We start from the raw sequence: 15,492 nt of genomic DNA, 5'->3' as shown, positions 1-15,492 counted from the left end.
ACTTAAAAAAAAACGAACTGCTTAAGGCAGTCATGGGTTCATCCAGTGTCTAAGTAGCTCAGATGGAAGAGCAGTCGCCCGGCAAGCGAAAGGTCGTGGGTTCAATTCCTGCCTTAGGCAGTTCGATTTTTTCAAGTTATTTATAATGTACAATTTGTTTATTTTAGTTCTAAGGAACATGTTTTTATTATTGTTTTTTTTTATAAATAAATCTTACTATTCTTACTTATAACTTCACAAGGCTGAAGGTCTCCTGAAAACGGTTATTTGAAAGAGCCCTTAGCCTGCAAAAAAGTAACAAACGGTCACACAAAATCTTTTAAGCTTGACAACTAAAAATAAATGTCTATTGCCCCCAAAGCGCAACTTCGCCGAGTTCCGATGTAGTTGCCCTCCGAATTTCGGTGTATTACCGTATATTACACGTTTGTATGCAAATTTTATTCCCAAAATCCGCCTGATGGAAACGGCCCGGGTACTATCGGCGCGGCCGGCCCAGCCAACTTTTGGGTCGACTTGATAACATGTTCCTAAAGACAACTTAGGTTTTATAGAGGCCACATTAGCAAAGCAAACATGTCGTAATTCTTAAACTCATAGGTTTTTAGTGAGAAACCGTATTTGTCCGTAAAGGTTCACAAAAAAGTTTATTAGGCTAATAGTATTAAATGAATTTAATTGTAACTTATTTTATTATTCTGTGGTAATCTAGTAAGTATTACTAATACTTTTGTCCGTATTACAAGAACAATCGATTCAACGTAAGTGTGAGTCATAGATTACGTTTTTTCTCTAAATATTGAAATTCAAACCATACAATTGGATTTTTAATTTAACCAACCATTTGAGCGTCATTCTGTTGTTTTACACAGTTTTTTTTTACCAAATCCAGCCTCTATAACCTTTAGTTGTCTTTGCATATCCCTAAATACAGGACCCATTACCTTATCGTATAGACATTATTACAATCTATATTTTAGTGGGCGAAATTATCATTTTTTATACCCAAGAGACGGTAACGAGTACGCCAATATTTGTATAGATTTTATGAGGATACACCCACTACAGGGTCCTATTTTGTGCCCAGGGCTTGAGGGAATTGTAAAACAATCAAGTTAAGTGAAAATTAAAGGGCGGCGACCCGTTTGCGTAAATCACTATACTTAATAGTTACTTTTTGCTATTGTTTCAGAACTAGTTTCAACCACAAAATTCAACTGTCATGTTTGTTTTTTGTACAGTGGGATTGAAACTTTCAGTCAGGGGTTTTCAGTTACGTGTTGGCAATTGCAAGTTGAAAGTTTGTTAAGGCTTAAACAGTTTACACGAAGTTTTTCTACAGTTTCAAGATATTGTTGCTTTTAATTATCAGGTAGTGGTAACTCTCTGAAACGATGGAATCAGTGTTTATTTGTACAAACATCGTTTCTGATTCTAAAAATAAATGGCTGTATTTCAATAATACCTACAAAGGTCAAAAGCCATTTATTTCCAGAAATAAATATTTTGTGGTACAAAATTGCGGTTACTAATAACTAACAAGAATCTTCGTTTTTTGTTCGTTTTGCAATACTAATGGTCACTTTCGCAAAATAATCGCTTGAAATGTAAAGAAAATATCAGTAAAAACTTCTACTCAAGAAACATTTTAAATTGTAATACTTACCTATTTAACTCATACCACAGGATAATAATAAGTACTACGTACAGAAGTTTAACTTCGCGAAGGTATTTAAAAAAATGTATGCTCAATGTCATTAACAATATGGTGTAATTTAGCCTGTCTCAAGAGTCAAGCACCATTTTGTTGACAAACGTCGCTGACTTCGGTAAAATGATGTGACGTGAGGTGCCAAACTGCGGAAAATGGCGGAGGAAATACATGATTTAGCATGAATTATCATGAATAATATTGACTACTTATTTACCTCTCAGTGTCTTGAGGCAACTTAAAAAAGTAAATTCTGTGTTTTTATTATTATGTAGGCAGTTAAATACTGCACAGTATTTAGTACACCATTTTCTTTATTATCTTCCATCATACACAAGAATACGCGTGCGTGAGTCAATGTTCGCTCGTATGTGAGGCCTTGTCGAATAGTATCCTGTAGGTGGGCCATCATGCGTGTTTTGTTTTCGATGTAAACTCGCGGAGATGAACAGGCCTGCTCATACATACAAACCAAAAGTTAACATTGTAATTCCGCCCATATAATTTCACACGGCGCAATCTTAACAAAACACGCTGTTGTTTGTTCAGTTTGTTCACCGTCAAAGGATAAGCAAACACGTAGGTAAGTTAGCCGAGTTTAAGTCTAGCATTATGAAGTAAGCCACTTTGCGAGTAATGGGAGATTGCTCGTCCCCTGAGTACCATTAATCAACTGTTTGGGACTTAGTCCCGGGAGCATTTAGTTGTGTTACGTGTTATTATTTTATCTTTAGTTTGATTGGACGTTTTGATTTGTCTTTATAGTGTTTTTACCTGAAGGAAGGATTTTCAGAAAAAAATCTAGCTTATTATAAGACACTTCTGAGGTAAACCTTAAGGCCGAATTGTACTTTAATGCATTTTTGTATAATTTTATGAAGCTCTAATGAATACCTGTTAATGCTCTACTATTTACACTTAAGTACGCCTAATTTTAGTTCGGTAATAGTTCTCATTGGAATCAGCAGATGAATGATAATTCAACAGTTGATTAAGGCTGAGTTTCACCACCTAACTTTGACCGTAACTATGACGATAACCGGTGTTTTTTATATGGAGTTTGACAGATTTTTGACGTTTGTCAAAGTTAAAGTAAGATGGTGCAACCCAGCCTTAATCTTTTGATATTGGTAATTAAATATGTTTTTTTTAATATTGAATTGAAAAAGTATTAAGTTATTTTGTTCTGTTTCTTAATCAAGCCATCTTACCAAAATTATCCGAAACCTTTGGCCGAGTGGGCAATTCATGAACATTTTTGTGGCTCCCGCCTTCCGCCCTAACTGTTACTGCTTGACCGTTTGCGTATCCCAATTGCGGTCATGCGTGAGTGGTCAACAATTTTCACGATTTACTTCTTAAGGGAATTACACCAGATAAAGCATGTCTAAAGATTCAAGACAGATGAGGATTGGTTCGTGGAACTTGAAACTCAAAGTAAGATTGTGCAATAGGGATGATGACTGGGTAATGAAATTGAAATTCTATTTAGTCCGTCAGACAGATAATTAGAAAATATTAGACTCATATTTTTTATTTTTTTCCATAATCGAATAATTACAGTATTATACTGAGTTGAAATGTCGCGTGACGTCACTTTTGAGTAAAAATTCTACTCAAGCGTGACGTATCGCGCCATTTCAACTCGATGTAGCACTGTTATTATTTAATTATGAAAGAAAATAAAAAATATGAGTCTAATCTGCTATATAAAAATGAGTCGGGTTTTCCTCCCTGACGCTATAACTCCAGAACGCACGAACCGATTTCCACGGTTTTGCATTCGTTGGAAAGGTCCGTGAGGTTTATAGCAAAGAAAATTCGGGAAAAGGGGGTAAAACGGGATCCACGCGTACGAAGTCGCGGGCGGCCGCTAGTATTTTTTAATTATCTGTCTGACGGACAAATAATTGAAATTTTGACATCAAGCCTATTTTCTTTAGGAATCACTTTTGCTATCATTATCGAAGCAAGCCACTTTGTTCTAATTTGTGATTTTTAAGCGCAACGTAAGTAGGACATCCTGCCACAAGCTGGACAGACGACCACATAAAGGTCGTCCTTTACCAGGACCTCGTAAAGCAGGAAGGCGCTGGATGCAGGCTGCTACCAACTGACTCATCTGGAAATTATTGGGGGAGTCCTGTGTTCAGCAGTGGATATCCTATGGCTGAAATGTTGATAATGAAGTGCTTAGGTAAGTTTATTTAGAAAATGTCAGCCGAAGCTCGCACGTATAAGCTCCACGTTTGTAATTTCTGCTCCTATTTACGAAGATTTAAGTCAAATAATATTTAATTTAATAAATTATTAAAGTGAGATTTATATTATCATCTTTTGTTTTCTTCTGACGTAATCATAATCAAAGGCGTCACATTGACCCCAGGGCATATTGCGCAAATTTTTGTGGGCCGCACACGTGCTACATGATTAGGGTTTCTGCTCGAGCTTTCTCGAACTCGAGAAAACTCGAGAAATTTGGCTTCATTCGAGACGAGAAAAAAATTACCGGAGCTCGAGAATTCTCGAGTTGCGATTTTTAAGCTTTAATATTCTTGAAAGCCTATTTTCTTAGACATAAGTAAGTTTTTTATTATTTAATAGGTCAACGTTGCTTTTAGACTGGCCTAGTCTTTCCTTTTTTAACTGATTTGATTTGCAAGTAATGATCTCAATCGAAACTAAGTAATAATGTTCACCAACGAGTATGCTATATTTATTATGTATGTTTAATCTGACTGATTTAAAGACTGAAAAATTTGTTAACTAGACAGTTACCTTACCTAACAGACGTTAGGTTAGGTACTCGTGCCTCCTCGTAAAGTTTATTCAAATCGTTATCTGTAAGAAATTTAAAAAATTATTAAAAAGTTTTTTTGTTCATAAAAAATACTATTTATTTATTTATTTAAGGACAGCTAATAAGACATACACAATTAACTGGAAAAAACATTGAAAACAGTACGTGTTTATAGTGTAGCCCTAATTAAAAGCTGCCATGACATGTGCATTGATTGCGTGGAAGCGTAGTATCGACTAAAGTTTAAAAAAATTGAAAATTTATTTATTTATTGATCGTAATTTTGCTATTTGGACTTGTGTTCTTTAGAAAACAAGTGATTCAATTGTAGCTCCAGATTTTTATGGTTATTTATCCTTAAAGTACACGCGACTTTATGACTTTTGTTATGATTATTATTAAATAATTATTTTTTGTTTATTTCCTTACCAAAATAAGTGGTACTAAATTCTAATATTGATTGTTGTGCACAAAAGTAGGTATATTAGATTAAAAACCTGTGTTTTTATTAAATTTCAACCGATTTCAGCAGTTTTCATTAAAAGACTCAAGACCCGAGAAAACTCGAGACTTTGGCCTCGAGAATTCTCGAAACTCGAGAAAAAAAATAGGTCGAGAAATCAGAAACCCTATACATGATACATACCCTCCTAATTGTTACTGCTGACCCTTTGCGGATTGCGGCCGCGATCTGCGGCAAATAATGTCCATGAAACAACTTACTTCATTATAATTGAGTTGAGTACAAAGTTTTTGTTGCTGATAAACACGAGAGTGTACGTGTTTATTTAATTTTATTACGGTCCCGTTTTGTGAGGGTCGGGTGTGAGATAACATGTTTGGTACCTAGGTTTTGACGCGTCTTCTTGGAGTGTTCGTTTAACTTTATGATTTACATAATATTTCGTAGGTAGCTTTTTGGTTATTATCGTGTGATACAGTAATATGACGTAGGAATTAATTAGATAATCTCAGTTTGTACCTACTGTGGACTAAAAGAGAGCGTTTTACATGTGAATAAATCTTGCACAGAAGGTGAATGAAAGAAAGAAAAAAAATATTATTGAATAAACAAAAAAACCCAACTGCGTAAAAATGAACTAAAAAGATAATAAAAACAAGCCTTAGTGTTCATAAATGCAGTCGGAGGCATCAATGACTAATTCTTATGTTGCCGATATGTGTTTGAACCCTCTTTCTGGCGCAGTCGGGTATAAATTTGATTTGATTTGAAAAAAAAAAAAAAGGCAGCCGAAAGACCAACTTGCATTATATTCAAGATCCGGCGTTGACTTGCATCATAATATTTTTAATACTATATTTTTTTAAATAATATTTTTAATTTTTTAAAGATAAGGATTTGTTTCAACTCAAGTACTTGAGGTAGCCTATTTTAATTAGTTGATCACTTTTACATAAGCCGATATTATACAGTTAACAGCACACCAACCTAATCATTTTCGTTTAATTATACTTCGTATCTCTCCCGAAGATGATTACGTTTTACATGCAGCAGTACCTGGGATGATGCCGTCCTTATCACACTTTTAGAGAATATTTATTTAAAAATATAAGTTTTAAATATAATAAAGTACGTGTTTTGACTCCTCAGCACCGTAGTACATTCCGCGGTCCGCCATATTTCTTGTCATTACTTGTGTTGGTGTTCGTCCGACTCACACGTACTTTTTCAAGAAAAATAACTTAGCGTGAAAATGGGTAAAAGGAAACGATCAAGTAATGGTGATAATAGTGATATGGTGAAAAGTTTGTTAAGAAACCTCGTATGTACATAGACAACGACAAATTATAGTTTTATCTGATGATGATGAATCAGAAAAAAACATCGTTGTCTCCATCGTGCAGTCACTGCAGATTTGCAGACATACATACATACATATTTAAAACATTCTGGTAAGTTGTGAATCGTGTATTTTGAAATTGTTATGAAATAATGTGAATAATTTCTATTTTTTGTATTAAAAATGAATATTTTTAACTACCCTCCGTGGTAATACTTTGTGTCCCGACTTAATCGTGTGTGGGTACTAAACTACACGTACAAAAATCGTGTTATATAAAATACATAAACATCCCGACGTAAATCGTGTGTGGATGCTTTATTGCTTATCCCGGCGTATATCGTGTATGGATACTAAACTACACGTACAAAAATCGTGTTATACAAAATACATAAACATCCCGACGTAAATCGTGTGTGGATGATTTATTGCTTATCCCGGCGTATATCGTGTGTGGATACTAAACTACACGTACAAAAATCGTGTTATACAAAATACATAAACATCCCGACGTAAATCGTGTGTGGATACTAAACTACACGTACAAAAATCGTGTTATACAAAATACATAAACATCCCGACGTAAATCGTGTGGATACTAAACTACACGCACAAAAATCGTGTTATACAAAATACATAAACATCCCGACGTATATCGTGTGTGGATAAGACATTTTTAAACTGATTGCATTTTGCTTTGATTTATTTTCCTAACGTATTCTATATATATCTTATAACGTGGGTAGACGTATCAACACGTCGTAAAATAGTATAACATAATCATAGCTGGGCATTAACTCGTTAATCCGTTAATCGTTAATTAACGAAGTTAACATTTCTATTAACGGATTAACTTTTAAGTTAACTTTAAAAAATGTTAACGGACTCGTTAACTTCCGTTAAATTATCCTAAGTCCGTTAATCGTTAATCCGGTACCTACTATTTACCAAAAAGATACAGCATGCACGCTGAAAAACGCGTTCTGACAAGTACGTTCGGTCTTCCAGAACTTCCAGAACCCAAAACAACAGTTTTTGTAACCAGATCACTAACGACACGTCTTGTTAGTATGTGTGGGACAACTCTTGCAACTGAATTTAAGACCAGTTTTCCTGAACCGATTGAGCTGAAAGGTATACTTATGTAAGTACGATAACAATGCAATGTTATGGTACCATTGAGCTGGTCTGATGAAGGAGTCATGAGGTGGCCATAGGAACTCCTAAATGAAACGGCGGCATCGCATCGAATTTGGGTACGTTGGATTTGTCTTATCGAGCACTTTACTACTAGATGAAGTCCAGGGTCCTGTCATCAGGACCCTGGACATCAGGACTGTATCATTACAGTCAGGAGGTGGCTATAGGAATTCCTAAACGAAACGGTGGAAACTTATCGAGTTTGGGTTTGCTGGATTTGTCTTTTCGAGCACTTTGGTGCTAAATTGTATTGAAATTGAACCAAGGCTCTAAGATTGAGATACTATTAAAAAGTGTAAAATAAAATTATAATAATTAAAAACCTTTTTTAAAACAAGCTTTTATTCTGAAATGCTGTACTAAAACTAAAAAATTATTGTACTTATGCAAGGTTACTACAGGGTGTTAGGTAAATGGGTATATGAGCCGACACTAGCCCATGTTAACATGGTCATATAAATGGTATGGTGAAGTCAGAAAATTGATATCTTCATTTTAATTATTTTAATTTTCATACAAATCGGATTTTATAAAATTTATTTTGTATGAAAATTAAAAAAAATAAAATGATGATAATATCAAAGAAGAACGGTCATCTGTGACCAAGGCCCGACAGAAACGAGACATACCTCATTTTTTTTGTCATGTCTTAATTAGTTAAATTATATATTTTTTATATTCGAAATCTATGTATAATACCAAAATTACCCTTTGTTTTTGTTCAGGCGGTATACAAAAACTAATACACAATGCCTATTTATCACCAATATTGGTAAATGTATGTACCTAAATGTCTATTACAGCTGCTATGGAATGTATCTAGGTGACCTGGAGATACAGCCGGATTAAACAGGGTGGATACGATAAGTGATCTCATTCGATTATTTCTTAACTATACAAGATATAAAAAAACTAGTTAATGATCCTGAAAGTGCTTCATGAGCTCTGTATCAACTGTTATCAATAATAAGTTACAAAATCAAAAAAATCAATGTTACCTGCTTCCATAATCTGTAACCTATTATTGGTACCATTTGAAAGAGCTCGTGAAGCACTTTCAGAATCAGGGCGGCTATAATATAGGGGGCGCTGTTTAATTTTTCATACAAAATTTTTCGATGACACTTTGAATACGCAACGAAACGAACTCGAAAGTTTTTCCTACTAGAGGTACTGTTACTAGTTTTTCGATATCTTGTATAGTTTAGAAATAATCGAGTGAGATCACTTATCGTTTCCACCCTGTACAATCCGGCTGTATCTCCAGGTCACCCAGATACATTCCATAGCAGCTGTAATAGACATTTAGATACATACATTTACCAATATTGGTGATAAATAGGCATTTTGTATTAGTTTTTGTATAACGCCTGAACACAAACAAAGGGTAATATTTTGGTGTTATACATAGATTTCAAATATAAAAAATATATAATTTAACTAATTAAGACATGACAAAAAAACTGAGGTATGTCTCGTTTCTGTCGGGTCTGGGTTTTTTTTTGTATGGGGCGTGACCGTTCTTCTTTCTGACTTCACCATACCATTTATATCACCATGTTAACATGGGCTAGTGTCGGCTCATATACCCATTTACCTAACATCCTGTATAAAACAGGAATAAATTCCATGCGCGATACAAGCTTTCGAAATTATTTGAACCTTGCATTCAATTATTTTTTTCGTTTTATTATTATTATCATGTGTTAACGGATTAACGATTAACGTTAACTTGCGTTAAATCTTGCGAAATGTAACGTTTTAACGTTTAACGAAGTTAATTTTTTTATTAACGGTTTAACGATTAACGAAGTTAACTATTTGATTAACGGTGCCCAGCTATGAACATAATTATAAATATAATAATATACAATATACATGGGGTATTTATAATTTGTTACCCTATCAAATACAAAAATCTTTATTGTGAAGTATCACTAATAGAGCATACAATAATTACCTACATCAGACGAAAATACCGGGTATTTTTCAAGTCAAAGCCTTTCAAAGACTTTCACAAGGATCTAGCAACAGGTTGGAAAATATTGATTAATGGATTTCCTACCTACAAATAAAAAAGACTTGATGAAACATTATTTACTTGCTAAAAATTGCGCATAATAATTACTTCAACAAAGGCAGCAATACAACTGAACATCTTATTCTGCTTCTGTTTGCTGTACGCATCCTTATTGCAACTGATTTCACCGAGCCTTCAATATGATTTGATGAGCTATGTCACAAATGGAATAATATTCAGTAAGGAATTATGAAAACCTTGAGCGATGCTGGCGGTTACTTTATGACACTCAAGAGATATCATGAAAGAAATCAAAACGAATCTCTTGTTTGGGTCAGATTTATCAGACCACTCGAAATCATCTATGACTAATATAATTCAGTAATACCAGCTCAGCACGTCTACAACTCATCAGACTTTAAACGCAAGGGGGGCATTGTGAGCGAGCGGCAGCCGCTGAGCAGCGAGTGAACCCCGGCCAGCCCAGCAGCCGCCGGCTCCGCCGCCGCCGCCTGCGCCGCGGGGCCGTCTCCGGTTAATCCGAGACCCAACTATCATCAACCGAATCGGAGATGATAATTTTCTTCAGCAGATAGGCACCAAGATGCTAGTAGCTGGTAGACTTAAATACTACTAAAATAAATGGCTTACCTAACATAACAAAATTAAATGATACTACTATTTTGTCCTGGATCAGGGTTATAAATTTCGATTTTATACTTAACCATGCCACCCATGCCAAGTTGGAGTACCCCAATGTAGGTCACATATTACACCTGAGGGGAGTAGTAGGTATATTCGACAACTGTACAAAAGCCAAATTGTAGACATAGATTTATTCTAAATTTAAAGGAATTAAATAAATTAATTAATATTAACTATTTTAAAATACAATACTACCACTGACTTTACATTATTAATTAGATAACAATATATTTTATTATGTGAAAACCTTAGATTTGAAAGACTCCTATCTTTTATTACCAATTGCTGAAAATGGATGAAATTTGACTTCGTTTGTCATGGAACTCCAAGCACTTTAATATTCAGTTGTTTGAATTTCTTCGTGATCGATCGTTTTTGTCTTACATCCGCACGGTGCCTTTTGTCTTTATAAAATTATTAAAACCAGTTTTACACTTTTTGCAATCACTCGGCCATCTATCTGTACCAATACCTGTACCAATTTTTATGTATTGGAACGGTCAGAATGCTGGAATAATATTCAAACAACGGGAGATTTATAAGAGCAACTAGGGTAGGAGGACAAAAGAATTTTTATCCAATCAAAATAATAATGTTACCTACATTTATAAAATTTACATTTTTAATACGATAGAAATGAATTTAACTTAACAAAAGTGCAAGACACTAGTAATGCTAAAAACTACAAAAAATATCATTCGAGTAATTTGCTTCATTCTTGGGGTTATTGACCTCAGCGTGCCCCGCCGTTAAAATTACGGCTGGATGTACACGAAGTTACCGGGAAAAACATCTTGGCACTCAATTACTCAAATAACTACAATAAACATTATAATGCATCTGCCAAGTATTTAAAACATAATTTAGCATAGTGGAGACTGGAGAGATTACATTGACACAGCACATCATGTACCGTGCAATCAAATGATTTGTTTCGATGCCTCAACCACTGGTCAACCTCAACCGCAATCGCGCAACGTGTAACAGCCATTGGAAATTGGTCCCAGTTACAGTTCCTTTTACATTTAAATACCCTGGAATTGCTCGCTGCACTGTATGATCTTGAAACATTTGCATCTCACCTACTTATTAAGAATAGACAATGCAACGGTTATTGCATACAACACACAAATTTAAATAATATTGCTCGAGAGTTACGAGTATGGAATTGGTGTGGTTGGGTGTGAAAACGTGGTCACAGATTTCGAATCTCGTCAATCAAATATAGACACGTACTATGAATTTAGCAGACTACGCATTTACAGAAATTACATTACCTTTTGGTATTCCAGAATTCGTCTTATTTGCAAGTACATTTACTATTCAAAATCACCAATGTTCTATGAATGCATCTTGGGAGTTAGACCCTATTTCCGAAGTTATTGATACTTTCACATTTAATGTAGGTAACTCTAAAGTTTTATACAAAAAAAAAAAAAAAAAAAATAGTACCATTCTGACCTACTACCGTGGTACCTATTGTGGTCAAAGCTCCTCGTTTCAAAAGTCATACGTTTTGAACCTAACAAAATTCTGTTGTGTTCGCCCTTCAGAGTTGATCATCCTCTCCATGCGGATTTAACCCTGATGGTCGGCAACTTATCAGGCAATCGCTGTTGAGGCGGGACGCACCTACTAATTCTCTGGATATGTTAATGACATCTTTCTCACATAGTACATACTAATATACAATATACTTAAAGTCTAAAATCATGGTTGTCATTCAAATTCAGCTCATTTATTGGAATACTCAACGGACAAATTCAATTATTCTGGTGTTAGTTACAGTACAGTACTCTCAATGGTTACCGTTTGACTTTATTTATACTGTTATATCAGGATATTACTACTAATGACTGTATCAAAAGTTTTCTGAAAAGCGTGTTTCGCCTCAGACCGCCTAAATATGTCACTACTTGGTATTAAATTATCATTTCCCTAAAAAAAAAAAAAAAAAAAATTACAGTTAAGTGTATACCTCTTCTAGTTCTGGTTTCTGCACAGATAATGAATACTCCGAGTTTATCTAATAATATTACTAATAATATTTTATTGTATCCAGACTAAATATAAAGTAGGTAGATGAAATTGATGAAAACATTAAAACCGGACTTGATTAATTTTAACAACCATTTATTATTGTACCTATATATTATTACCGTACATTATGGAAAACCTTGTACTATGCCCAGCCTCAACACTTAAATCTTACATTGACAGGACTATTGGTATACGCACAGATGATAATCTTTTTGTCAGTTACCAAAAACCACTTAAAAAGTGGTAACTCAGCGGAACTTCAAATTTGATAATAGCACTCATAATACCCGCCATTCGGGCTTCGTCTGCGTCCACCGGACTGGCGTTAATTTAATAATAATAATAAATAATTTAAAATTTGTAAGTCATTCGTAAGGCTTGCAAGCTAGTGGACCTAATCTTGTCAAGTAGGCATTTCTTAAATATTAGACTAGAAACTTACTTAATTTAACTTTTTGTGTGATTGTGATTTTGTTAACTGTTCGTTTCAAAACCATCATTAATTATCACGAAAGTAAACAATGTTTTGTTTATATACTAAAATACCTTGAACAAGTTAATAGTTCTACGGTTGTAATTTTTTCGATGCTCTAAACATCTGCATGTAAAACGTAATCATCTTCGGGAGAGATACGAAGTATAATTAAGAATCAAACGAACTTACCTGTGATGTTTGATATCTAATTATACGAGTGTCTTGACCGAAGATGATTACAGTCCCACCTCACCCGAGAATAATTACCCTTAACCGATCGAAAAAATTTGCTCTAAAATAATGACAAGAAATATGGCGGACCGCGGAATGTACTACGGTGCTGAGGAGTCAAAACACGTACTTTATTATATTTAAAACTTATATTTTTAAATAAATATTCTCTAAAAGTGTGATAAGGACGGCATCATCCCAGGTACTGCTGCATGTAAAACGTAATCATCTTCGGTCAAGACACTCGTATAATTAGATATCAAACATCACAGGTAAGTTCGTTTGATTCTTAATTATCGTACCTATTGCAACAACATTAAGGCGACGAGTTTACGTTGAAGTGCCGTCGTCTGTACATCCTCGGGACATCCTAACGAGCTTAATCCTCCGCTTCCTAAGGTAAGCGGGTAAATAATAACACACTATACTAATACAGGCTTGCTTTAAAGCGGCTAGATTTAACAGCCATTCATTCTTGCCTAAGCTGAAGGCACATTACGTGGTAAAAGCTGGAACGTTGTTCGAATTTTAACGTTTAACGATTTAAGTTTGTACTGCAATGTAATAAAAGGTGAACCTTAGGATTGCGAGACTACCCCTGGCAGATATTGCTGAAAATCTTGCTAGCATGTATTTATAACACTTATATTTCACAAAAATAGAACATTACTTATTTTGTTAAGAGGGCATCAAATGGCTACAATTTGTCTCTATTTCCCTGCATTTGCAGGGAATAAAATATTTTGAGAACCAGGGGTGGTCTGACCATCTTAATGTACACACGACGGTACATCGAACTAAACTGTGACCTCTTATACCTGCCCACAATACACGGGAATCGAACCCAGGACCTCTAAGCTCTAGATTTCTAGACCAAGGAAAGTGACCAGGCTGATTTAGGTGCGTGTATAGATCAGACGATAATCAGGTTATTGTACCTAATGCTAATATCTACTATACTTCTATATCAATCCCGTGATCAAGTTTCTAAAAGTTTGAATTCAATGTTAACGATGTTTCTAATCTAAATACCTTTACAATACCTATATTAGAGTATTACCTCTTTTGTATACTTGAATTCTTTCTAATCATATTAGTTCCAACAAACTCAAACTTCTGCTATTCCGTTCTATTCAATTGCCTTAGCACATCCAATTTCAAAGTAACTACCTAGCTAAGTACCTTCTAACGTCTAGCCAGACATTTTTTGCCTGTTTGGGCGGGAGATAAGTTGATTACGCCAGTCTGGGCGGGCTTGCTGAAAAATTTCACTCCGGTAATTACAAATGGGGGACCTTGTTTACGACCGATTTTAATTGGTTTTTGATAAGCTTGGGGGAAAGGGGTTATCAAATTACAATCAACAAATAAGAAAAAAATTCAGAGGTATTAAATTTTATAGGAAGGGTTAGAAAAAAACTTCATAGTATAAATAGACAATATTATTGTATAAATTTTTGTATACATATTAATATGTATAACCGAATTTGCTAATTACACTGACTAGATATTTCTTCTAAACAATTTGGCAGTTTTATTTTCAACTCCCTGAGTCTTGTGAACAACCTGTGAACAAAAATATACGGGTTACGGAAAGCCAAAAAAATAAAAGTCAGTGCTCGTTACCGCACTTTAGTGATTATTAAGGTGTTTGTTGGTTCAGATGAAAATCTGTTTTGAAGTTTTTCTTAAGTATTTGCTTATTATCTGGGATGTTCAAACCTTAAAAGACTTGATGACTCGATGAGTTAAAGTACGTGTTTAAATACACAGAGTTTCAAATGAATGGTCTCACCATGATCGGGGCAGTAGTGCCGTCGACGCCTCCGTCGCCTCTGTGCATCGCATGAGTCTACGCACGTCTCCTCTGCGAAAACAAACAAAGGTAAAGCTTGAATGAGCAGGCAAAGCTAAATTTATCAAAGTTGCAACGTTTGCGGTTACAATAAGCACCAATGAATCACACGGGAACCCACATTACACCCTTTGTACTGGTAGGCATTCCGCCAGAGTAAAGGTTCGGCCAAACCAACGCGATCACACGCGATCAACCGGCATGCAGCGATGGTGACCAGACTTAAATGCATTGATCGCCATCACTGCACGCCGGCTAAGGTACATCATACTCGTAGGCAGTTGTACCATTTGTTCTCTAACTGCACCTTTTACCTAACCCTTGCAGCAAAAGATTATGAGACATCTTTCAAGAGCAAAAGGCACCTTGTGTCGAGCGAGCGCGTGCAGTTGTAGCGGGAATATGGCGTGCGCGCTCCGGCGTTTACCTGCCAATATGTTAAGCCCCCTAGATACGGATTTAAGTTGTATTAAATACACCATAGAGGTTATAGTCTTACCGTCACAGCAAGGCAGCGCGGGCGGTGCGGCGTCGTCATCGTGCCTGGCAAGCGCGCGCAGTTGAAGTGTGTACGCGCGAGACCCACTGCCCGCCACCGCGCCGGGGCCGCCCGCAAACGTCGCGTATGGACTTATCTCGTATACATCTGGCAG

The 15,492-nt window shown here is 35.4% G+C and overlaps 1 protein-coding gene across 1 annotated transcript in view; it reads right to left on the bottom strand.

The window, feature by feature from the left end:
* Positions 1-14,464: 14,464 nt before the first annotated feature.
* LOC135074824 (cell adhesion molecule Dscam2-like) overlaps positions 14,465-15,492 on the bottom strand; it is a 34,663-nt gene continuing 33,635 nt past the window's right edge. The window contains exons 32-34 of the mRNA XM_063969205.1: positions 15,339-15,485; positions 14,780-14,851; positions 14,465-14,550 (exon numbers count right to left, since the gene is read on the bottom strand). Of these exons, the coding sequence (XP_063825275.1) occupies positions 14,525-14,550; positions 14,780-14,851; positions 15,339-15,485 (245 nt within the window). The 3' untranslated portion in view covers positions 14,465-14,524. The remainder of the gene's footprint in view (positions 14,551-14,779; positions 14,852-15,338; positions 15,486-15,492) is intronic.

Source organism: Ostrinia nubilalis, chromosome 9 (genome assembly GCF_963855985.1).
Source record: "Ostrinia nubilalis chromosome 9, ilOstNubi1.1, whole genome shotgun sequence".
Taxonomy (NCBI): Eukaryota; Metazoa; Arthropoda; class Insecta; order Lepidoptera; family Crambidae; genus Ostrinia; species Ostrinia nubilalis.
This window is presented reverse-complemented; position numbering and strand designations above follow the sequence as displayed.